This window comes from Pleurodeles waltl, chromosome 8, assembly GCF_031143425.1.
Source record: "Pleurodeles waltl isolate 20211129_DDA chromosome 8, aPleWal1.hap1.20221129, whole genome shotgun sequence".
Classification (NCBI taxonomy): Eukaryota; Metazoa; Chordata; class Amphibia; order Caudata; family Salamandridae; genus Pleurodeles; species Pleurodeles waltl.
In genome coordinates, this window is record NC_090447.1 from 1,169,522,595 (window position 1) to 1,169,549,119 (window position 26,525).

General features: G+C 40.4%; 1 protein-coding gene across 2 annotated transcripts in view; it reads right to left on the reverse strand.

Annotated features, from left to right (window-relative positions):
- COG3 (component of oligomeric golgi complex 3) overlaps nucleotides 1-26,525 on the reverse strand; it is a 291,820-nt gene that overhangs the window by 140,853 nt on the left and 124,442 nt on the right. Inside the window, exons 12-13 of one of the 2 annotated variants that reach the window (XM_069205406.1) lie at nucleotides 23,429-23,568; nucleotides 1,013-1,170 (exon numbers count right to left, since the gene is read on the reverse strand). In XM_069205406.1, coding sequence (XP_069061507.1) covers nucleotides 1,013-1,170; nucleotides 23,429-23,568 — 298 coding nt within the window. Of the gene's footprint in view, nucleotides 1-1,012; nucleotides 1,174-23,428; nucleotides 23,569-26,525 lie in introns of both variants that reach the window. The other variant, XM_069205405.1, reaches the window with a different exon arrangement.

Genomic DNA, 26,525 nt, shown 5'->3' on the forward strand with positions numbered 1-26,525 from the left:
ATGTCTGACTCCACACTAGCTCCAATGGAGTGAATCCTCTGTGCCACTGGTAAACTGAAATGGTTGAAAAACAGGACAAGATCATGTTCACCCTGAGGCAAAGATCCTAATGGGAGGAATTGGACTCATCTCATTCTAGGATCATTCATAGCACCAATCCAATCTTTCTTCAACATAGACAGGTGCCTCTCCTGGCCGAACATCAAGACTTTCACAAAATGTTTTCCATTGAGGTCACCCTATAAACCGATTCTTAACTGACCATGCACAAGAAATAGAGCAGTCTCGCACTCAACTTCCCACAAGATGATAAATACCTGCAAGCATGACTCTGATGGGTATTACACTGTTTAGTTCACTCCATGTTTAAGAAAGGTAAACAAGTTCACTGTCACGTTAACCAATACTATACACGTCCTGCACAGTCCAAACAGAAAGGCCTTTACTCAACCACCTGGAACTATTTTTGGGCCTTCACAAGAGTAAGAAGATCTATGCAAATGCTACAATACAAACATCAACCAAATTGTTATAAGAACACAACAGCAAACTTCCCTTTTATGTGTATCAGATTCCAAGTGTAGTCAACCACAGCATATCTAAAAAAATATATATCAAAGATGGGTAAAAAAATTCACAGACCTTTATTACAGTAGCATCATACAATAGCAGCAGTGCATGGCTGGAGGGATCATTCTGGATTTGAGTAAGACCACTCTTCAGCACAAATTCATGCATAATTCAGCACTCATCGCTTTCCTCAAACCACTGTTCATATTTGACACTCCATAACTCAATATAACCCATTTTAAATGCAACTACAATCACTGCACAGTCTTTATTTAGCATCACAGTGTATAATCAGAAATGCAGACAAGCAACAAATAAAAATTAGAAGTAAAGATTATTCACATAAGGGACCAATGTTGGTAGTTACAAAATACTGAAACTGTGTGTGTGACCCTGACAGAATGAATATATAAACAATAGAAACAATGAACTTAATGGTTACCTCCATCATTTCCAGCTTTTCAGGGTAGGCCAAATCGCCCGGAGCAGGTTTGTAGCCTATGATGTCAGTCTGAATATAAATGTGTGTCCTGTAGACAAGCCGTTCTTGTACATCTTCTAGCATTTGCTTCACTAAAGCTTCAAATGCACATAGATGTTCTGCTAATAAAACATTTCAGTAATGTTAAACTCAATGCTTCTGTTTGAGAAATATTCCACATTGTCATACATTTCAATATTGACATAAAATAAAGTAACAATAGTTTAAAAGCTCCAGCATACATTTAGGAAACATGAAAAACTGTGCTACAAATTATGACAATCCATAATAATGCCAGTTATGAAGTCAGAGTAGTAAATAATTTTGGTAGTACATTGTTTGGATGCTGTGAATGCTTTAGGATACAAGCCTTGAGAAATGAGTGACTTCCGCCTTGTTGAAGTTCTTTTTTTCTTTAAACTTTTCTTTCATTTTCTAAACATGGCAGGACATTTTCTGCATTACCAACAGGGCATGCACATCATCCTTATATTAAAAATTAGTACAGCTGCTTAATCAATTAAATGTGAGCACTCATATTTGCCAAGAATGAGCGGAGAGGGATTCATATATCCCTTGGGCGGGATGAGGGACCTAGCATTACATTAACATTTCTGCATGTTCATTACATGTCGTAAGATCTTTCAGATAATTTTCATGGCTCAGAGAAGAACTGATCCTCCAGTGCACAGTCACTCTACACCTACTAAGGATTGGGCATGTGCCATAAATTTGTTAAATTGCTTAGGCATTTCCTTCAAGTACTTTAAATTGACCCTTAACAGGGTTATATTCAAATCTGCAGTGCTGATAACCCTGAGTGAATCCAGCAGTTAATTCCAACAGTGGAATATTGAGGGGGACAGCCCAGCCATACATACTAAGTTTGCATTTGGAAGACCACATCGTCACACAGTCAGTTCTCTGATAGTCCAAATCTTCACATGCTAATAAAAGTATAGTATGGTCTGTGTATGTAAACAATTTAAATTAATCTTAATCTCCGATTTGAAGGTGTGTCTTTAATCTGTTGACACAATATATCTTGTCTCGAAGTTCTTGTGTACTTAGACCACTCCTAGTCTATCAAATGAGACCGAATAAGAAAACAATTGTTTGTACTCGTAGTTCTGTATCATGGGAATATTTTACTGAACATATGAACACTACATATTTAACAGCCAGCATCCTGGATCACAGAAAACCTTCAAATAAGAAGTACTGCTTTTTTCTACTAGATACACAAAGGGCTATATAAAAACACTTTTAAAGAGCGTCCATGGTCAGGCTGTAACTACTGCCTCATTTTATTTTTCTTTAAAAAATAAAAATAAAACAGGAATGAGCAGACAGACAAGGCAAACTGTGCTGAGCCTTTAGTGCTTCTGGCCAACGCTACTATCCAAGAGGGTATAACTTCCAAAGCTTACTGGCAATTCATTTTGAATCCTACAACAGATCTACAGATGATTTCAGAAAACTGTGCACCAAAATTCTTCCCCTATATTTCGCTGGGAAGAAAGAAGGTTGTTTATGGATTCAGTAAATATTGTCAAAACGGAGAACTAAGATTCCATAAAAATAATTTGTCCTTTCATCATGAGATCTGTACTGACACAGAGAAACACTGAAGCTCACCTCATCACAGCGAGGGAGAGGGGACAGTACTAAAAGAGTACCACAACCCATTTGGTTATCTGCCATGGGCACAGGAAATAAGCACAGGTGCCTTGCAAAAGAGTGAACTGACCTCAAAGTACTACACCTGGCAGAAGAGTTAATGCTATTTTCTTACTGTTTGAATGAGACCTAGATATCCTCATAGTGACCTGCTGATTACAAATAACAAAGAATGACTGCAGTTCAACAAACTATTGACAGTTTGGATGTCACCAATCGTGTGCAGGTAGTGTGGTAAAGGAAACAAAAAGCTAATTATTATTTTCTGATGTAATGCATTTTGTCTAGATTGATCTTTCAGGCACGCTAGCATTTAATGTTGTGAAGAGGTATTTCTGTTGGAGTGGGTTGATTTTGGGGAAATGCAGTTGGTGCATATGGAAATCTAAACAGACTTTTGGAAGGAAGGAAAGATTGGCTTCTTAATACAACTATTCAAATGGATTACTTTATATGGTTTATTGGAACACAAAGTTAACCCTGCATGAAAAAGTTAAGCCACCAGGAAAACTGCTTGCCATAATAGGTGTTGTAGCCTTGCTTTGTGAAAGGATACAAAAGAATCGCCACTAGTCTAAGTACTATTCTGTTACGTTACTAAGTATGATCAATTTTCTTAACAGGAGTGACTGCCTATTAAAGACCTTTCAAGAAATTCTTAATCACCTTTATTGCACAGAACAGTGACTGAGAAGGGCTCTTCCAAAAGACTGTAGTTGCAAACTGGGCGTGTTAAGTGTAAGAGATAAGGAAGTACCTGATCTTTTTTGACACTTTAAACGAGAAACGTCCTACTTAATGATCAGTCCAATAAAGTAGAAGATGAATGCTGGAAAACATACTTGCTTCTTTCAATATATTGAATCCATTTCAATAGAAAATGTGATAGAGTACCCTTGTCTTAAACTCTGGTCAACAGGTCTTGTCTGTTGACAGCACTCTTGTTTGATTGTTTCAATAGGTGAATAGGATCATATGACCTACAGATAACATTCTTATTTGATTTGAGATTCTTATTCTGGCTTTTCTGATTTTTAGGATCACCACTGGTAGCAATGGAATTGATGCAATGCGTAAAGTATACGTTTTACCAGATGGCACACAGAACATTCCCTTTCAATCAGTGTTAGTAGTTTTTTGATGCTTAGTCATGGCAAACTGCAATTTCTGAAGTGGAAAAGGGACCTATGTGAGATGTTCAGCAGCTGGCTTAGGATATCTTCAGTTAGTACCCACAATTTGGTTTCTGGGAGTTCTGAAGGGTGCATCAGGCTCTTCCGGAAGCTGAGGTTGTGGTATTCCCATCAGCCAACATGGTATCACTAGAGCTTTATTCCTCAATCTTATGCCTAATGGTTGTATGTAATTGCTTAGAAAATCATTTCATTATATACCATTACTGAGAAACCATTTCAACTGTTAAATGGCAATTTGCAGGATGAATGGCATTTACCATTTAAGAATATCTTTTTTTCTAAAATTGGCATTTGACTGAATGGTATTTAAGTTACTTTCAGAAACATTTTTGGAAGAAGGTATTTATTCTGTGCTTTATTTCAAGGGAAATTACTTTGTATTTAATATTTTACATTGTCAAACAATTATTTTGCATGCTTTTAATTTGCTGACTCCTCATCACCCCCTAAACATTATCCATCCCTAACCCCCTCATAACCCCCGAACACCATCTATCCTTGCCCCCAGAACCTTCGTCACACCTAAACTCCACCTATTCCTTGACTCCTAAACTCCATCCATCCCTGAGTCCTAAAACACTTCCCTACCTTTAAATACCACCCAACCCAGATCCCTAAAACAACTCATCACCCCTAAACTCCACCTAACCCGGTCCAAAAAAAAAAACCTTTCTACCTCTAAACTCCACCCATTCTGGATGCCTAACAGCCCTTTTAATATCTGAACTTCACCCACCTCTCAACCTTTAAAACCCCTCACCACCCTCAATTCCACCCACTCTCTTTCTTCCCATAATCTCCACCCATCTCTGACCTGATCCATACAACCTCTCACCACCACTAAACTCTACCCATTCCTAAACCCTAAAAACCCTTCACCCCCCCCCTAAAACCTACCCACCACTGAACCTCAAAAATCCCTGACCAGCTCAAAAAAAAACACCCATCCCTGAACCCTAAACCACTTCACCACCGGCCAAAACACCACTCATCTGTGAACCCTAAAAAACCTCACCACCCTTAAACTACACTCATTCTTGGTCGCCAAAAAAACACTCACTACCCCTATTCTCCAACCATACCTGACCCCCTAAAACTCATTTCTACACCTGAACTCCATCCATCCCTTACCCCCTAAAAAATCTCATCACCCCTAAATATCAACCGTCCCTCAACCCAAAAAAACAATCTTACCCTACAAAATCAAACCAACTGTTATGTAGCTTGAGATACTTTCATAAGATTATTTTCCCTTTAAAATCTTTTGTTAAATCTTAGTTTTTTTTTTTACTTCCTTAAAATTGTATGTCCTTAAAAATTGTTTTTTAATGATTTGGTTTCCTCCTATGTAGTTGCTCTGTTTCTGTTTTCCATTAATTCACATACATCAATTCCTAACTGTTCGTAAGTTGCACACCACATGGTGTTGTCTGTCTGAATCTGGGTGTTGGCATTCAATGCTGGTCGGAAGTATTTCAGGGCAACACGTATTGCCCTCAACTTAAACATCTATGTAGTACATGACTTCCTCTTTTGGAAATATGACTTCTAAATCTGATAATCTTTCAGAAGTACTGCCAAACACCGTCTGTATGACAAGAGCAGACTGGAAAGGTACCCTTTTACAATACTGTCCACCATGACAACGTTTTTGAAAACTCTCTCTGACAATGGTAATTTCCTTACTAGTTTCTATGCACTGATAACACTGGTTGTTAAGCACCACTGCAGGATCAGTCTGTCACTGGTGACTATCAATCAATCAAATTCTTTTATTTCCAAGAAATACATTCTTATAGAAATATAGCATATGTTTAGCTCCACAAATAAGAAAAACAGAAATTTCATAAAATTGTCCATAAATAAGTATACAAGTACAACAATACAACAACTATATTCATAAAACGTTTTTTCTAAAAAGTCTTCTAACAAAGTTGTGTCTTATACAAGTCATCACATTATTAAGTCCAACTAAATAAGTTATTGCACAATATCTCAATTAGATCAAAAGGATGCAGAGCTAGGGTCCACCTTTATGTAACAGAAAGTTCAAAATCAGGACCAGTCTAGCCCAGAAACTATGGACCATCCAAATTACAGCAACATAAAAATTGATTTTTAAATAGATACCTCTTCAGCCATGTTATCATGGCCTATATCAAAGTATGTACCCCCAATTGGCCCTGTCACAATATAATCAACAGAGTATCTCAGTTATGGGCATTAAAGTGCATGGAACAACGTGTGTTGTGCAAAGACAGTCACCGGAACATTCATTAACCCACCACTGGAAGGCCCTAATTGACCTCTTTATTCATACTCAGGAGATTCTCCTAATAGAGTGTGCAGCATATCACAATGTTATCCAAAGCTTCATTTCACCAGCTGTTTCGAAAGGCCATAGTTCTCCATTTTATACCATAAACCAAGCACTTCTCCCAAATGAATCAACAATAGCCTGATAAATCAAAAAACAAGTCTGGCCACTAGGATGGGACAATTACTAATCTAGAGCGGCATGTGATACAGAAATCCTGCTATAGGATGATACAATTTTGTGCCGGACTTGACCTACAGCAATGCCCACATCCTGAAGACCCAACCTACACAACAAATTTAACCCAATGATTCCTGACCTTCTCCCATACTTTAAGAAAACTGGTTTAAAAAATCTCTTCCTTTCATCTAGGAAGAATATTCAGTCCACCAATAAGTGGAGGACTGCATTAACGTTACCCCTAATACATGGGCACAGGTTTTGGTTCTTTGCAATCTGGGCCTAAGCCTGAGCATCCGCCACCCCGGACTTATCCCTACCGTCAGATGCCAGATTTCACTGTGCAAGGTCCTACCCGGTATTCTACATAAATATGGAAAACTTCTGAGCCCTCCTAGGACACCAGGAAAGGCACAACTATTCTTATAGTCCCCAAATACTGGAGAGCCTTACTCCAGGTAGTTTCCTCTGAAAAGCATCTAAGGGTGTTTTCAGTTGGCTAATTTTTTCTCTTTACTCCCAAATCCAAACATATCTGACACACCTAGTTGCACCATAACAACTTAACCAGAATCCTCTTATCAGGGAAGGTTGGCAATACCTCTGGGAAAATTAAAGCCAAACGTTTTTCACTGGGGGATCCATTACTGGTCATAAAATAAAACCGCAGGGTCCTTGCATCTGCTATTGCACTCCATGTACTTATTTCAACTTCCATCTTATCGCTTGGATTATAGCATTTTTTGGTAAATCAAGCCCAAATTTCACAGTGTTGAGTCTTTTTCATACAACCTGAATGTCCACTGCCAACACCTCGGTTTCATATAGGGCGTAGGGAATTACCTTGCCCAAAAGTACTTTACTTAGTGGCTTGAAGGAACAGCTACCATATTTACTATCTAATAATTTCAGACTACCGACTTCAGACAACAATGTAAACCTTTGACTGGCCAGTAGTTTATCCCTTCTCAGATCATCAGAGAAAATCATTCACAGATATTTGTACTCTTGGGCGTGGTCTAACCGCATATTGTTAAAAAAAATTAAAAAAAATATGGGAAGCTCTTTTTCTGCTTACTAAAAAATACAGCTTTTGTCTTCTCAGTGTTGATGGTTAATTTAAAGTCATGGCACAAGGAACGTAGCACATTTATTTGCATTGCAGGCAAACAGGCGTAAGATTTAAGACCACCAAATCACCCGCATACATAAGGCAGCTGACATGCCTTCCCCCAATTTTTGGCGAAAAACTGCGAGGAGACCCCAAAACTTGGGGAAGGTCGGCTATGAACAGACTGAACAACAAAGGCACTAAAATGTATTCTGGCGTAGGCCATTTTCTAACTTCCTACACAAACCACCTGTCCCGAAAAGATCAACTTAGACCCAGTTATTTATGTGGAGTTTTATCAGGAGATTTGACAGGGCCTCAGAATTTGCCGCTGTTGGAGTTTGTACCATAATGTATCTCCGTCCACCCTGTCAAATGCTCCCTGAAAGTCAACGAAGCAGCAACAAAGACCCCCTACGGACTGCACTGAACTCCTTGCAACACCTCATAGGGTGAAACAGTGGTCAACTGTTGAATATTTTGGCCTAAAACTTCCCTGTTCCATCAAGATTAACCCAGTATCAAAAGCCCAAGAAGTCAGATGCTTTAATAAGGTTTGGGCGAATAACTTGGAGGTTATGTCCAAAAGTGATATCAAGTGATAGTTACTAGGTTGGTCCGTTTAAATTTTTTTAAGAGTGGGCTTTACTATGGCTCCATTCCATGATGTATGGAGAATACCTACATGTGTGACCCACTTGAAAAAACCCACTCAGAATACAGCCCCAATTCTTGAGATCCTTCTTTAAAAGATAGATGGAAGGCCATCTGGGCACTGGCCTTAGAGGATTTCATATTGCAGATAATTTCAGACAGCAAGATGTCGGTTAGCTGATAAGACCAACAAATTTCCAAAATATCCTCAACTGTATTAAGACTAGATGAAAGAAAACCAATCGTCCAGCCTTATTTGTGCCTCGAGGGAAGATGGCGAGGACAAAGTAACTTTTGAACCTGGCACTTTTTTGCAGGGTTAACCCAAAACATTTTTACTTCTTCTGCCTATTGCTTCTGACCTGTTTTTGGTGGCATTAGGACTCTGGGCACTTTACCACTGATAAACAATGCTAAAATGCATATACTCTCTGTCTAAAATGTATTGGTGATTGGCTTATTCATGATTGGCATATCTGATTTACTAGTAAGTCCCTAGTAAAGTGCACTATGTGTGCCCAGGTCCTGTAAAACAAATGCTACTAGTGGGCCTGCAGCACTAATTGTGCCACCCACATGAGTGGCCCTATGACCATGTGTCAGCCCTGCCTGCGGTGTCTGTGTGGACAGTATTTATCTGCCATTTCTATCTGCCAAGTACACCCACTTGACAGGCCCAAACCTTCCCTTTTAAAACATGTAAGTCACCCCTAAAGTAGGACCAAGGCAGTCCCATGGGCAGGATGCAGTGCATTTAAAAGGTAGGACATGTACTGGTGTGTTTTACATGTCATAGTAGTGAAATACTGCTAAATTAGGTTTTCACTACTACAAGACCTATATCTCCCATAGGTTAATATGATTATTGCCTAGAAATATCTTTTAAGTGTAATTTCCCTTTGGGAGCAGATACAGAAATGGTGTTTGGGGGTCTCTGAACTCACAATTTAAAAATACATTTTTTGGTGAAGTTAGTATTTAAATTGTAAGTTTGAAAATGTCACTTTTAGAAGGTGGGTATTTCCTTGCTTAACCATTCGGTGCCTCTGTGGAATACATGTCTGGGTCAGGATGACAGTTGGGTTGCTTGTGAATTCATTCTAGACACTCACACAAAGAGAGTTGAGGTGTGTCTGGAATATCCTAATGGCTCTTCCTGGGCTAGAGTGGAGGGAGGGGCTGACACTTGCACCTGAATAGGGCTGTGTCTGTCCTTGCACAAAGCAGTCTCCAACCTCCTGGAGTGTGCTTGGGCCAGGGCAAGGAAGGCAGGGTCTTCTGCACTACAAAGACTTCTCTTTGAAGTGTTCCGCTACTTTGGCTAAATAAAGATGCAGGGAGATAGGAAGGCAATTGTCAGGTTTGGCCGTATCGAGGGACGCTTTCTTCAAAAGGGGAATTACTTTTGTAGCTCAAATTTCTGAAGTACTGTAGCTGAGGACAAGGAAAGGTTGGCAGCCTCTAAGAAGGATGAACTCATTAAGTTTTAAAACAGTTTCTGGTTTGCATGGGTCATTGGAAGAACCCAATTTCACTTGTTTGCATAGGGCAGTTAGAGAGGCTAAATCGAGTAATGCTAGTTTGTTAAATTCTGCCTCTTGCTTTAGCTCACAGTCCTCACCTTCAGCTTGGATATTCATCAAATATTGAGAATAGATAGCATTAATCTTCAAGACACAAAAAGATAGCTAATTTATTACAGTGGTCAGTTGAGGCTTCCGTTGGCCCTGCAGGAGCTGCTAGTTTTATTAGACTGTTGACAACAGAAAATATTTATTTTGCCAGATTGTTTCTATTTATGATTTTGTTGGAAAAAAAACCTCAGTTTTGAATTTTCCCGATCACTTTATGATAGGTTTTTACTGCACTCATATAGCGCACTTTTGCTGAGGTGTCTTAAGTCTTTCTCCATGCCCACTTGAGCACTTTACAACACTTTTTTTCTGCAACCAGAACATCGTTAAACCAAGGAGCGGATGGTCTTTTTTTTGTCTGGGCCTGATGGACAGGTATGAAAGTATTGAGGGCTGAAGTGAGCCTTGACTTTATCTTGGACTCTGCTCACATTAGAGTCTAGCCATGGGGATTGTCTAAAATGTGGCTGCCCAATTGAGACAAATTCAGTTTCTGCGACAGTCATTTTGTAATTACGTTGGTGGCTGATGGTGCTGGTCAGACTGACTGTCATAGGTATCACTGTTTCTGCGCTTCCCCGCCCAACACTGAAGGTATGTTCTTCTGCACCACCTGCCATTTCACATGTAGTTTTCCACACCCACCTCACACCCTCAATACATAAGACCACATAACCAACCCCTACACTACACCACACCTCTCTCTGTCCTGCATACTCCTCATTATTTGCTTTCTCACTTAACACACCACCGAAATTTGGGATCTGCTACACAACCTTGTACCAGACTTGCTCTTCCTAAACGAAACCTGGATGACTCCCTCGTCAGCCCCAGTTATTGCCAGGGCAATCCTCCCAGATTCAAGATCGCATGACAGTACAGGACAAACAGAACTGGAGGCAGAATTGCCATCAGTGTCCAGCCGTTCAATGCTCTACAACCTTGGAAAGCACCACCATCAACATGGAACACTTGACCTTCAAACATCTTGTCACTACCCACTACAATCTTACAGGCACTCTCATCTACTGCCCTCCTGGACCATGCACCAACTTCAACAGTACCCCTGCTGGCTTTGTCGTTCCTCTGATCATCAACTCTAATGCTTTCAACCTTTTCAGCAACCTCAACCACCACCTGCAGGACCTCATCAATCCTCACACATCCAACCGCTTTGAGGACCAGTACAGCCTCACACTCACCCAGTGAGTGGAAAGCCCCCACACAAGCTGCCGGACATCTACTGGGCCCGATCTTTACCACCCTCAGCAACATCAGAGTAGAGAAGCCCATACCCACCATCTGATCTGACCACACTCTCATCAATCTCAAAATGCCCATCCCACATAACCACTAAAACACCATCACTGCATGTTTAAGAAGGGACTGGAACAAGATCCCAGAAGAATCCTGGTACTCCGAAATTCTACACTACTGGCCTTGACACAACAGTAATCTCTCCAAATCTATGACCAACTTCAATGCCAGGATCACTGTCTGGACCCATACCTTGTCTCCTCTCAAAGGCAATAAAATCACAAAAGCCAGACCGCAAGCAAGGTACTGCAGAGAAGAGCTCCGGCTCACCAAATATCACTGCAAGCAACTTGAACTCAGATGGAGACAAAGTCAGAATGACACTGACAAATAGCATCTACAAATCTGCCCTCAGATGCTACCATCAGGACATCAGAGCCACCGAACGCTTCATGTTCACAGACCGCATTGAAAGCAACACCAACAGCGCCAAGGAAATCTTTGACATAGTGGAATATTTCACGTCTCCCGCAGCAAGCTTCAATGCCGTAACCCCGTCCTAGGACCTCTGCACCCCAGTTGTTTCTATTCTTCACCAACAATATCACCAGCATCTATGAAATCTTCAATCCCCAAACAGACCCTTTCACCCCTTTTATGCATCTCTATTTACACCCAAAGCATCATCCTGAACATCTGGCCCACCATCACCACTCAAGAAACCGCAACAAACCTGTAGCCCATGCACTCCAGAGCACTTTGGGATCCCTGCCCTCTCAACATCTTCATCAAAGGACTGGACAACATCATATAGCCCTCACCATGATCAAGAACAACTCAATCATCACATCCACCTACCCATACACCTGGAAACACACCACAGTACTCCCCCTTCCAAAGAAACTCAGCAGACCCAAAGACGCTAGCCAGCTACAGCCTATATCCCTGTTACTGTACCCTGCAAAATTTATGGAAATGATGATCAATGCCTAGCCACCCTCCTCACTAACAACCACCTCCTCAAAAACACTCAATCCCGATTCAGGCCCAACCATAGTACAGAGACTGCCCTCATTGCCGCCATGGACAACATCTGGATGATCAAAGACAGAAGTAACACTGTGGCCCTCATCCTACTGGACTTTTCCATAGACTTCAACACTGTCTCCATCTAATTTCCTGCACTGGATGTGCTCTTTCCTGACAAGCCACACTCAGTCGATCAATCTGGCCCTGTTCACCTCTGGTGCCTTTAGGGTTCCATAACTATTTCTACTGGCACTCGCCCCCCCCCCAATGCACAGAATTCTACCTCGCTCCTAAAGCCTGAAATGGCCTGTCCCTGCACATCAGAACCTCCTCCTCATTTCTCGACTTCCACAAAAAACTGAAGACCTGGCTCTTTAAGTAGTGGGGATCCTGGCTTGGCACATACAGCTCCTGCATCAGAGCCAGAATATATATTCCTCGATGAGTTGTCCTTTATACATATACACATAACGTAACTATGTAGGTCGAATAAAAAGGACCTTAAATAAGAAATAAATATATTTTTTCTCCACTAATCTTTGTAGCAATTCCTTATCTATGCCAACATCCAATTTCCCTGCTGAATTTGTGAATGACAAGATGCAGGAAAAGCTTTTTGACGTTTTCATTTTTTTACCAACTTGTTATATGTTTGGAAATCTAGGATGGGTCTGAACACATTCTTCTGCAAACATCAACAAAGTCATTAGTTTATGTATAAAGGCACCAGCATGCCTTCATTCATGACTTCTGTAATTCACCTGCAATCTCCTGACCATTTCTATAAGAGACACTATTATTGTCCTAGGAATTGAATAGAACTTGCTACTTTGAGGATCTTAGCCCATAGACCCAGTCAGTCACCTGATTCACTTTGTATATAACTATTAGTGAGCCGTCAGAGGTTCTGTTTTCAGAAATGTTAAATCCTGTTCTGGTGTTGCACATTTCTTCTGAGGCCAAGGTATTCATTTACTTGTTGATGAAACTAACTGAAAGTAATGCATCCTTTGGTTTTGAGGGGCCTTGGTGCTTCACAGTTGCAAATATTATGAATGGCTTGGCTTGAGTTAACTCAAAAGAAATGTTTAGCTTAATTAAACTCCAGTGCCAGAACATCTTAAAAAGTAATAATGCTGATCTTTGATATTACTGGTGGGGTAGTCCAAGTGGTGTAGTGCACATAGTGCCCAGGATGAGCCAGGGTGGTATCTTTCCTCATTGTTCTAGGCCTCTGCGGCAGAATTGATTTCTGATTGGACTGTAGTGAAGTGCATATGCTAAGCCTCTCTGCATGTGAAGGCATCTCTTGAAAAGAATCAGTTTTTCTTTACTCTTGTAAGGAGTTTCCGAGTAGCAGGATCTGTAAGGAAAATGTTACTTACCCAGTAGACATCTGTTTGTGGCATGTAGTGCTGTAGATTCACATTCTTTGCATAAGTCTGACATCTAGTGTTGGGCAGTAAGTGTTGCAAGTTGTTTTTGTTTGAAGAATCTTTTCGAGTCACAAGATCGAGTGAATTCTCCCCTCAGTGATACTGGGCACAGGCATAGATTCCTTTGTTAAAATATTTTTCCACAGGTAAGTAAGGTTAGGAGTATATACGGAAAGATGTCCATGCAGTGCATATACATATATACAATATTTATATAATAATGCCACAACGACCACAGGCTTCCGAGGAGGAGGGAGGGTGCATGTGAATCTACAGCACTACATGCCATGAACAAATGTCTACTGGGTAAGTAACATTTCCGTTCAATGGCATGTGTAGTTGTAGATACACATGCTTTGCATAGACTGTAAAGCAGTCCCCTCCAAGTAAGAGGTGGCTAGCCTGTAGGAGTTGGAGTAGCTTGATAAAGTGTCCTGAGCACCGCTTGGCCAACATTAACTTGTTGCCATGCTAAAACATCTACACAATAATTCTGTAAATGTATGTAGTGCAGACAAATTAGCAGCCTTACAATTATCCGCTACTGGATTATTACCTAAAAAAAGACATTTAAACACCCTTTTTTCTTGTGGAATGTGCTCTGAGAGTACTAGTAACTGCCTTTTGGTTTTAAGATAGCACGTTTGAATACACTTGAATATTCATCTGGCTATGCCTGTTTTTGAAATTAGATTGCCTTTATAAGGCATGGAAAATGCCACAAAAAGCTGTTTAGATTTTCTAAAGTTTTTTGTCCTATCAATGTAATACATAGAAGCCCTTTTAATATCCAGCGTGTGAAGAGCTCTCTCTGCAACTGATTCTGGCTGGGGAAAAAAGACAGGTAACTCAATTGATTGATTAATGTGCAATGCTGAAACTATTTTTGGAAGAAATTTAGGGTTTGTCCTAAGAACTACCTTATCTTTGTGTAACTGGAAGAATGGTTCTTCTAAAGTTAGACTCTGTACTTTACTTACACATATTAGAGAAGTGATAGCCATTAAAAGGTTACTTTCTATGAAAGAAATTGCAAAGAACAGGAGTGCATAAGCTCAAAAGGTGGACCCATGAGTCTAGTAAGTACAACATTAAGGTTTCATGATGGGACTGAGGGAACCCTGGGTGGAATGACTGGTTGAGGCCTTCCATGAAGGCTTTGATAACTGGAGTCCTGAATAAAGAGATATTTTGTTTATTTTTGAGGTAAGCAGCTATAGTCACTACATGAAGTCTAACTGATGAGTAAGCCAGGTTTGATATTTTGTAAATGTAGGAAATAACAATGTCTTAACCTGAGGCTTTGAGTGGGTTAATGTGTTTAGGTTGACAGTAGCAGACAAAACATTTCCATTTTGCATCATAACACTGTCTAGTTGTAGGTTTACGTGCCTCTCTAAGAATTTCCACACATTCTGAGGGAAGATTCAAATAAGCAAACTCTACGACTTTAGGTGCCATATCGCAAGACTGAGTGTTTTGAGATCTGGATGCCTGATCTGACCTTGCTTTTGAGTGAGACGATCCGGCATGTTTGGAAGTTTCTTGTGAGTAACTACAGAAAGATCCAGCAGTGTTGTAAACGAAGGATGACGTGCCTATGTGGCTACTACAAGGATTATGGTGAGTGATGTTTGTCTCATTTTGCAAACTACAGACGGAACAAATGGGAGAGGTGGAAAAGCATAAGCAAATATCCCTGACCAATTCATCCATAGAGCACTGTCCTTGGACTGGGGATGTGGGTATCTGGACGTGATGTTTTGCCATTTTTAATTTTCTGTGATATCCCCCATCTTTGAAAGCATTGGTGAAGTACCTGTGGGTGAAGTTCCCATTTGTGGACTTGTTGCTGCACCCTGGTGATGAGGTCTGCAAACTGGTTGCCCATTCCTGGAAGGTATTCTGCCAGTAAGTGAATGTGGTGTTGAATTACCCATTTCCAAATTATCTGAGCAAGAAGGGACAATTGAGAAGAATGCCCCCACTCCTATTTTTGTAGATAATACATGGCTGTCATGCTGTCTGTGTGGATTAGAACCCTTTGTTGGATAGTTGTTGTAGACAGACTGAGTGCTAGGAAGACTGCCTGTAACTCCAAGTAGTTGATGTGAGAAGTTTGTTGAATGGGATCCCACATACCTTGTATTGTGAGGTTGTTGAGGTGAGCTCCCAAACCTGTCTGTGATGCACCGTTAGTCAGAGTGACCTGAGGCACAGGGTCTTGAAAGGGCCGCCTCATGGAAAGTTTGGTGGGATTCCGTCATTGCAGAGAGCGGTGAGCCTGGCAGTCTAACAACACTAGAACTTGGAGATGACCCAGTGACTGAGACCACTGATGAGATAGACACTGCTGTAAGGGACGCATATGTAGTCTGTCATGGGGAATGCAATCATTCCTAGTAAATGCATCATTGTTCTCAAAGTGTAATTATGGTTTTCTTGTAGTTGGGAGAGAAAAGATTGAATTAGAGCTGGGCTTGGATATGTCAATGCTGACTGAGCATTGAGAACTGCCCCCAGAGAGGGCTGTATCTGTAAAGGTTGGAGGTTAGATTTGAGAAAGTTGAGTGTGAATCCCAAAGTCTGGAAAGGTCAACTGTGTGCCCAGTGTGAAGCTGACCTTGTTTTATGGTACTCGCTTTGATGAGCCAGTCATTCAAGTAGGGGAAGACATGGAATTGTTGTCTTCTGAGGAATGCTTGCAACTATGGCTAGATATTTTGTGAAGACCCTGGGAGCGGTTGTGACGTTGAATGGTAAAATCATGAATTGATACTGTTTCCCAGGAATGACAAATCTAAGGTATCTGAGGTGTGCCGGATGAATGGGAATGTGAAAGTAAGTGCCCTCCAGATCTAAAGTGGTCATGTAGTCGCCTTGCTCTAATAGGGGAATGATATCTTGGAGAGTAACCATATAGAATGAATAGACAGTGTTCTGAGATCTAGAATCTGTCTTAGTGACCTATCATTCTTTGGTATAAGGAAGTATAGGGCATATACTGCTAACCCTTGCTGTGAGAGGGGAACTGGCTCTATAGCCCCATTGAGAAGAAGGGATTGTACCTTTTCTTTGAAAAGAGTAAGATGGGCGTGTGAAAGTTAGTGAGAGTGAGGGGGAATATTTGGAGGGGTGGAGTGGAGATGAGATGAGTTCTAGGCAGTAACTATGTTGGATAATCGATATAACCCACTGATCTGTGGTGATAATGGACCATTGTGGATAAAAATGCATAAAAATGCAGTAGTCTTCCCCCTTCTGGAGAGGTGTGAGCTGGTGGAAGTAGTCAATGACGTGTGGTGGACGCCTTTCCTCTACCTTTATTATTTGCACCTCTGTAGGTACCTCTAGTATAGTAATGGGTGCCTTGCTTGGAGGTGAAAAGCTCAGTAGATGATGATGATTTGAAGCCTCCCCTGAATTGTGGGTGACGAAAATGACCCCTTTGTGGTTGGGTGAGTAGGGCCCCCATAGCCTTTGCTGTTTCAGAATCTTTCTTGAGGGTTCCATAGTGGTGTCAAACTCTTTACTAAACAAGAGTTCCCTATCAAAAGGCATGTTGAGAACTGCCTGCTGAATTTCTGGCTTGAAGCCTGAACATCTAAGCCAAGCATGTCTTCTAATAATAATACTGGTATTAATACGATGAGCTGTGGTATCAGCTGCATCAGTGGCATACCTAATCGAGTTGTTTGAAATAGTTTGGTCTTTAGTAAACTATTTCCTGTCCCCTTTTGTAATGCTCCTCTGGGAGGTACTGGAGGAGAGCCTCCATCTCGTCCCAGTGGGCCCTATTGTAACATGCCAAAAGCACCTGCGAATTGGCAATACTGCAATGATTGGCAGCTTGTGCAGCTACTCTTTTCCCCGCTGCATCTAGTTTTTTGCTCTCCTTATAAGGAGGAGGAGTAGCTACTGTTGATTGGCTGTTAGCACATTTCTGTGCTGACAACTATAAAGTCAGGAGCTATTTGAAATCTAATAAATATAGGGTCTGTAGGTGCCACCTTATATATATATATTTTTTTATCGACCCTTGGGGTAAGAACTTTTGACCTAACAGGTTCTTTAAAAATGTCTCTGGCATGTCGAAGTATACTTGGTAACATAGGCAAAAACTTACTTTCTTTATGTGTGGTAGTCGGTGTATCAAAGAGAAAATCCTCTTCAATAGGGTCAGTGTGCATTTGTACGTTGTGATATGCAGCTGTCCATGAGATCACCTGTTGATATGAAGTTGCATCTTTAGGAGGTTAAGGGCAAGCAGGGTGTAAATCAGGGTCATTTGGAAGTATGGGATCTGTATCATATGAATCCGATGGGTCTATGTCTTGTAGAATAGCTCCCAAATTATCTCCCTGAGGTGACGGTGAACCTTGTGGAGAAAAGTGTGCCTCAGTAATAAGTGGAGTAGATTGTGGAAGTCGTGGAGGAGTAAGAGGAAGCACAGGAGAGTGTGGTAGAGAAGCCCAAGGGAGAACTGGAGCCTTGTCCTTGTCTTTGAACACTGCTCTTCCACCTAAAAAAGTATCCAAAGTCTCTTGGAAAGTAAGTTTCCTCTTAATTGGGACAGGAGGAAAAGCAATAGTTTGTCCTGTTCCCTTTTGAATATGGAGCTGGCGCTGACTAGCATCCATTAGTTCAAGTATTGGCTCCACTGGTAAAGCTGCTTCCGAAAAATGACTCAAGCCTCTGGAAGGCAGAATTTTTAGTTCTGAAGCTTTCGGAGCAGATGTCTTGCGTCGACTGGAAGCTGTCAGCTCCAAAGCTGATGTAGATGGCTTCTTGCTCAGAGCCGAAGCATTCGGGTCGAAGGTTCATCTCAATCCAGAGGCTGAATGAGAAGGTGTTGTGCCAGAGGTCGATGCTAAAGGCATTTTAGTCTGAGCTATTTTCAGTGCGAGCCCAAAGTGCGGCATCTAAATGTAATTTTCAGATCTGACCATGGCCCAAAGGCAGCGGTGCTCAAACGACCTGTTTGTGGGTCATTTTTTAAAGTCTTTGAATGGAGGGTGAGGCTGATGTACTCACAGGTTGCGCCGAGGTAAGAAACTGACTTTTGGTCCGATTGAACATCCCACTACAAATCTTCTATGGAGAAAGTCTCTTCGTGTTCGATCTCCTCCTGCGTATGCTTCTCCCCCAAAAAAATCAGGAGTGTCGTCCGGTGTTTTCGACGCCATCTCCAATTGACGCACTCTTCAGTCCCAGGGGGTCTTTTTGGATCGAAAAGACTGGCAGGTGTTGCAGACTTCTTCTCTATAGTCCAGGGACCAGCATAGATTACACACCAGGTGTTGATCGGTGTCAACGAAGTTCGAAATATATCAAGGGCAAAACCAAAATGGAGTGCGTTCCATCAGCTCTGCAATTCTCGACACCGCGTGAAGTAGTATGCCTGAGGCTGGCCCCCCGAAGGGCAGCTACCCGACCTCTGATGTAAAAAAGAAAATGGTCAATTGCGCTAGATACTGAAAACACAATACCATTAATTAAAGAAAGATGGAATAGATGAGTTTGGAATAGACCGAGGCGAGAGGTATACATGTCCGAGCCAGACGGGGGTGAGAGAACAATCTAACAAAGGACTCGATGCCCATGTACAGTATCACTGAGAGGAGTCACTCGATCTCATAACTCAAAAAGATTCTTTGAACAAAAATAACTTGTAACACTCCAAGTCCATCATTATATGGCAGACTTATGCAAAGCATGTGTACCTACAGTTATCCATGCCATCGAACACATTGTTCCGTTTAAAACCTTTTTATAGACAGCAAATAGAAGTGCCAGTTTTCTAAAGACACCTCAGTTAAGTACTCTAACCATCTTGATGTTTCATTCTTAGTATTATATCTCTGACTTCCTCAATGCAGAGCACCTTCCCTTTGTATAAATGGACTGTGTTTCAACATCGAATGCTACAATATCTCTCAGACCTCTTCTTCCATGTGGTATGTTTTGTCAAAGAATATCTTGTTAGTGACTCGGAATGTCTAGGTCATTGCAACATTATCACAACCACTGCTTCTTTTTCTGGAGACAAAGTCTATGTTGGTCTTTGCAAGGCAAACGTGAAGCAGTGACCCTCTTTGACATGACCTTGCTGACAGATTCATCTTCAGCTCCTTCCAAAGGGGCTCCGAAATCTTTTCCGCCTTCCAGGATTTTTTTGTGCCTCCGGGACAATTTTTGCTTGCCATTATTGTGCAAAGTGGAAATGCAGGACGTTGAGGATGATGAATAAGTTGTGGTCACTTTCTGAAATGTTTCTATCACATGAAGGGCATTTCATGAATGGTGAAAGCATGGAGGCCGTGGGGAAGAACAGAAAAACACAACTGCAAATAAATTCCTCTAAACAAACTTCAGAAAAATGACCTCTGACTGGATTAATATGTTTAGGTAAATAATGAGCTCAGTCCAGTGTTTTCTACCAGCAGAAACAATGTACTGCCAGGAAGCTACTGAAGATGTGTCCTCTATAATAAAAGAAAGGCGTGTCATACAAACTCAGAGGTAGCAGACTCTATAGTTTTATATTTTATATTAAATCAGCTGTCCTAACACATAAAAAAATAAACAGAATATGTGAAGTCAAATAGGCATATACATATGTATGTGTGCATTTATGTATGTATCCATTATTTGTATTTCGCAAACCTATCCAAAATGCACTGGAGCACTGTATGGGGTCACAAGGAAGGAAACAGTTCATACAGTCCATGGCAAGGAAACAGTCAACGCATGACAGGAGAGGTATATGAGTTCTGAGCACCTTTTTCTTAAATCAGAGTAGTCCTGTTGGATACAGTGATGTTGTTGCAGATCCTGAGTGAACACATGGAAAAGGCATGCGGTTTGCTTTTTAGGGTTGAGCCTGCATCACATGTGCTTGTGCATCTGTTTCGCTTGTGAGACGCTTTAGTATATACAAAAGGGGTCAGAGCCCCGTCCATGTTACGTCAGTGTCTCTCATTGGTTCATGGGCTTGCCTTTCAAAATCTGCTTGCTTTCATTAGTGGAAGGCACGCATACATCATTTCTTTTCCGGTGGTTAGCCCTCCTTAAGCGCAGCGACCAAGTACTGAAAACATGCGGGGCTTGCTGTTTCCAGTCAGGTTTGTGAATTACTTTTTATCTTTTGTTCGCACCGCGATCTCGCTTGACAGAAGTCGAGTGCTTTGTATGACATCAACACTGTTACATAGTTAGTTGCACTTTTGCCGGTTCCGTACATAATTGCACTTTTGCCTATAGGTTTCACTATTAGTGAACTGTAGCAGCACGATCGTGCTGTTTTTTTCCATAAAAAAAAAAATACGGTTGTGTTTTTAACGTGGATGTGTTTACCTGCGCTGCTCGTGCTCTTCTCATCTGTTCTGGGAAGGCATGCAGCCTCGATGGGGCACTCAAACCCTGAATTTCATTCCTTCATTCCTGAGCATAGAAACTCACTAATTGTTTCTTCTGCTGGCCTTTGAAGGCGCTCCCCAGTTAGCTGTTTTTGTCCCAGGCTTGAATAACCGCAGACATTCCTCCCCTTTCAGCTCTGGGGGTCTTTGTTCCTGCTAGAGGCCGGTCAGTCGGTGAGCAGGAAGCGGCAGTGGCTCTTCAGTCGAGTCCCTCTCAGCGAGCAGATGTCTTTAAACAACGCTCTTTGCAGGGTCTCTGAATACTTCCCAATCACCTACTCACTTCTGAATGCAGATGGCAATAATGATTTCAAAATTCCTCAGAAAACAAGGGAATTCAGTGAAGTTTTGGTTCATAGGGATTCACGTTCATTGTTTGGCAAAAAAAAAGCCAAACGTTCCTTTGTGTGTGTTTATTTGCATAATGTTTAAACAGAGAATGGCATAGCTGCCTGGCTCCATCCAATACGGAGCCTTTGTCATCCTAACATATGCTACCATCTCATACATGTTTAGGTCGAGCATAGCAGCGCACATGCGCTGCGTTTTCCGACCTGTTGGTATGTATCCGGCCTTTTCACAACGCCCACCTCACGCCCATCACTACCACTCGTTCGTGGGCTTGCCCTTCAAAAATCCTTTGATGACATTAAAAATGGTTTACGTTTGTCCCTCCTTGGGGAGGTTTTGTTACCGCCTTGACTATCACTCATGTTACATGGCCAATTGTACTTTTGCCGATAAGTTTTGACTGAGCAAACTATTTTCCTTTTTGTGTCTCTCCTTATTGCTGATGCTTATGACGGCCTTGGCGCTGTGAATCGGCTCGCTTAGATGAAACTGTTTTACTTTTGATTTTCAAGTTAAGTGACAAGAAAAGTTTGGTTAGCAGTTTACAACCCTAATAGCTCAAACTTGAGCAAATGCGAGACCCACTGCATTGCAAATGCTTGTTTTTGTCTGCAGTCTGATGATGTCCTGGAGGTGTGTCGAGAGCCACTAGAGATGGTGGTTTTGTCTGCAAGATAAGAGGGTGCTGCTCATGATTATTTGTTACTGATACAGCTGCTTTTTAAGATGGTGTGAGTCAGCAAGTAGAGTCAATGTGGTTCCATCAGAATCGGGGTGATGTGATAATTTCTTCAAACTCACTAAATGAAAGGCATTGCAGCATGTAAGCCCTTAAGAAGGGGGGGCGCAAAAGGGAGTCCAGCAGGTCATGGAACATGGAGTTACCACCATCCAGATGCAAAAGTAGGGCTTCAACAGCAGTTCTGAATTCACTTTCTGAAAGAAGCAACTTTATTTTCTTTGGCAGAGGCTGCTGATCCAGGGACAACCTTTTTTTGGCAATGTGCTCCAACAGTGGGAAGCTGGTGTCCATCGTGAATCCAAGTCACTTGTCACTTGAAGAAAGGTGGAGTTCAAAGTTGTCAAAGTTCACGTCATTGAGCCAGGACTGCACTGTATTTTGCTTGTTCTTCTTGGCAATTAACATCAATTCTGTCTTGGTGGGGTTGAGCTTCCTGGTAGTCACTGGATGTTCAGCTATGGATTTGGTGTTTGCTATCTTGAGGCTGTGAATGTCTGCAGCAGAGTAGACTTTCAAGTAGATGTGTTTATAATCAGCATACTGGTGAATTCTGATACTATTATCTGTGAACAGAACCCAATAGATTCAATGTAGAGACTGAAAATGAGAGAGGCCAGGTTAGAACCCTGGGGGACTTAGTAGGTTATAGGCTGTTTTTGGGACCTGGAGATGCTTATGTGAATGAAATGTAGGAGAAGATAGATAACAAAAAATGAATTCAGTACAAGCAGAGCTCAGGAATCCTACAGATCAAAATATGCAGTTTTCACAAATATAAATGAATATCTCAGAATGTATCATTTTTATGCGCATTCTAAGCAAATTCTTCACTTGAAGTATGCAAAGAAGAGTTCCTAGGACTGGAATTACTTTAGGAATGGACATTTTGCAATGCAAACATCAGTCTTTTATTGGGTCACAGCAGTCCATAGTTAAAAGGTAATTTACAGTTACAGTTATTCTGCATGACTGTTTAAACTGTTTTACTAAATGCCTCTGTATTGACAGCAGAAGTCACAATTTAAAGAGATTTCAAACCTGCTTGAATGATTAATATGTTTACACTACAACAGGCCACTTAATTAAAAAAAGCATATGATGTTGTTTAGTCAAGCGAACAGTTTCACAAATCACTAATACAAATACCTGCATTATTGGCAATCAACCCTTAAGGTAAAGGGGCTAAAAGGTTAATATAGTACTTGCAAGATAAGTCAAGACTCTATGCATGCCAAATCAGAGAACAAGCATACATTTCTTAAAAAGATACCGAGGCAGTTTTGTGCTAACCAAAAGCAATCCATTATCATCTTCCCTAAATCTTTTGAAAGTCATGTACCTCATAACTGATAAAAAATAGCCTTTAAATTACCATTGTTCTGTACATGGTCTTCGAGCATTTCTGTTTTAAGAATACCGCACAGTTCAGACAAAGTTTCTAGATGAATAACATGGATGATTAATGGCCTCAGTACATCATAAAGCGACAAACAGAGTTTTTCCAAAAGTTCACTGTAACAAAAAGAAAGAAAGAATTACTTAGAGAAACACTAAATACTCGTATCTCATTGAATAACTTTAACACTTCTTAAAATAAAAAAGCACTGCAACAGCATAGAGCAAAGGTGGCTACTAGGTCAAAGTTGAAGACCAATATTCATGAAGTGTAAAATATAAACCAAAAATCGTGTTGAAAAGTGAAAGGGAACGCTTGCTTTGTAAAGCCGAAATCTTTAGTGAATTGAGGTTGCTTATTTAAGAAAAAGAAGTCCTATAACAAATGCTCCTAAAATACTATTTGCACTGGTGTAGTCATGCACGTACAATACTGTGTGCAAACTCAGCACCTCACATATGTGCAATCACCATCATGGGTATGGTCTCACAAAGAAGAAAAAAAAAAATTCGATCAATCTTTTTCACAAGTTCAGCTTCCGTTTTTCATGTCAGAATCAAATTAAAGAAAACATAGCACATTAAAAAAAAAATCAAAGTAAAATCAATTATTTAAAAGAAATGGTTAAAAATAAGTAAAGAGGAAGTGTCTTGTGAGAAGAAGAGGACTAGGGATATTTTGTGACAAGTGGGAACCCAGAATAAAAAAATGTTGATTGTCATGTACAACTGGACAGCACTAAGATGGAGGTCTAAGAGGACCTAAGTGAAGAGAACCAGAAACAATCAAATACTGATAACTTTCAGCTTTGTCCTCGTGGAAGTGCTAGATATTTTAAAAGTAAGATTATTGAAGCAGATCTGACTAGAGCACTTGTTGAAACTTTAAAAAGTCTATTGTAAACAATGTCCTATTGGGAGGAACCATCAAGGAAACAGAAAAAAGATTTGATTCATGAATTTTGGAGAATCCTATATTGTACATGTTACCAAAAATACAATCTCTCTTTTTATACTTATTGTATTGTCTAGAGATTCTATACATTAACCCACAAGAAAATGTCTAGATTACCATCTACAAATGTATGTACAAGCGGGTCAATCACATCTTTGAGACACTACTGACTTCTTAAACAATTTACATGCTTTGACTGGATTAGATCGGACGAGTCATTCAATAAGCCCTATTGGCGTGAAGTTGTTAAATACTTCTATACCCAACAAAGAGGTTCAAGAAGCAGTGAAATTATTGATCCCAACCTTTATACCAGAGGATCTTAAGGTTTTTAACCTTAGAGTTGGTTCATTTCACATTATATCATAGCTATTTCATGTGCAATGAGAAGTATTATTTCCAATTGATTGGAGAAGTATTATTTGCAACTGATTAGCACATCCACAGGGGATTGTGCAGCTCCTTGCTATGCCAATTGGTAAATGCAAATGTTTGAGAAAGAACACATTACAACACCCTCACTGGAAAGATAACCTCGTGATGTATCTTTGATACACAGATTACATTTTTGTTATATGGAAAGGAATGGAAATATCATTGATGGGAGCCATCGTGGAACTCAAAAAGTGGATCAATGCACAAGTCTCACACATGAATCAGCCAGAACTCCATTTGATATTTGGATGTGAGAATCACTTTGGAAAATTGCAACATCCACACTAACATCCTTATGAAACCGATAGAGAGGAATAATTGGTTGCATTACCAAAGTTTCCATCAGCGTACGTTGAAGCAAAACTTGCTTTACTCACAAATATTGAAATTAAACACATTATTTGACATTGCAAAGGACACTTTATGTGAGAAATTCAGACAAAGGGGATACCCAAACACCAAAGTGCTGTGAGATGATCAGAACATAAAAAAGGAAGTGACTTACTGAAACCAACAAACGTTACTCAAGAAAAGTATTGTATTTGTATCTAGATACTCTACGGAAAGTGCCATGACAAGAAATATTGTGCTACAAAATTAGGTAATGTTACAATTGGAACCACATTTAAAGGTATATTTATAATCTACCCATATTCATTTATCAAAGATCGCACCATTTAAAAGAACTACTGGATCAAAGATATGAAATGAGTTTTGGAAATCACACTAGCACCAAACCTAGTCATAATTGCTAACTGCAATAACATTTCAAGCTCTGAGATAACTCAACCTCGGAAAGGGACAAAGATAAAATTTAAAAAATCAGCTATTTTGATTCTCACAATTTGATTTACATGCTCAAGTGCCCATGTGGCATGATATCTGTGGTAAAACAGAATTTAAGACTAAATTTAGATTCAGAGCAATATCTGCACAAAATCTAACAAAGCATTGGTTGCCACACAATTAAAAGTTCTAGTATTGGAAACAATCCAACGTAGAGATGGAATGGACAACAATAAGATACTCTTGCATAAATAGTTTGGATAAAGAGACTGGATGTCTTAACACCTAAAGGTTAGAATACCCGTCTGAAAATCTCATATTTTTTTTTTTTTTATAAGCGGTTGTGGAGAATTGTTTGTTATAAACTGCTTGCTAGTGTTTAACACTAGAAATGTTTTATCTTGGGGTTGAACACATAACAATGAACCGTACTGTGGTACAACTTATTGTGAATAAACTGTTACGTGAAATTAAAATATTCCTGGAACTGTAGTTTTGTAGTTACAACACAATATAGGATTGTCTACTGTGCCACGTTAAGTCTTTTCATATTGATACAGCTTATTATTCAAATTAGATGGACTTTATTTATAGGCATTTATGAATTGTGCTTTTTAGTTGCTTTTATTCTTTTTTCCACCTTACGTACCATGAGTTGAATATAACAGCTCTTACTTTATTTCAGTAGACCAAGTAATGATTTTTGCTGTGTTAGTCCTCTTTCACTTACTAATACCACACGCAGAGGTCCTTAACACATGGGTCTAAACTAACACAAACACCATGGTGAGATATTCAATGAGAGGGGACAAGCACAGGGACATAGGAGATATAGGGTAAAGGGTAAGGCATACTACTCAGGATTTAGACATCTTGCACTCTATACTAACTTCTAGTG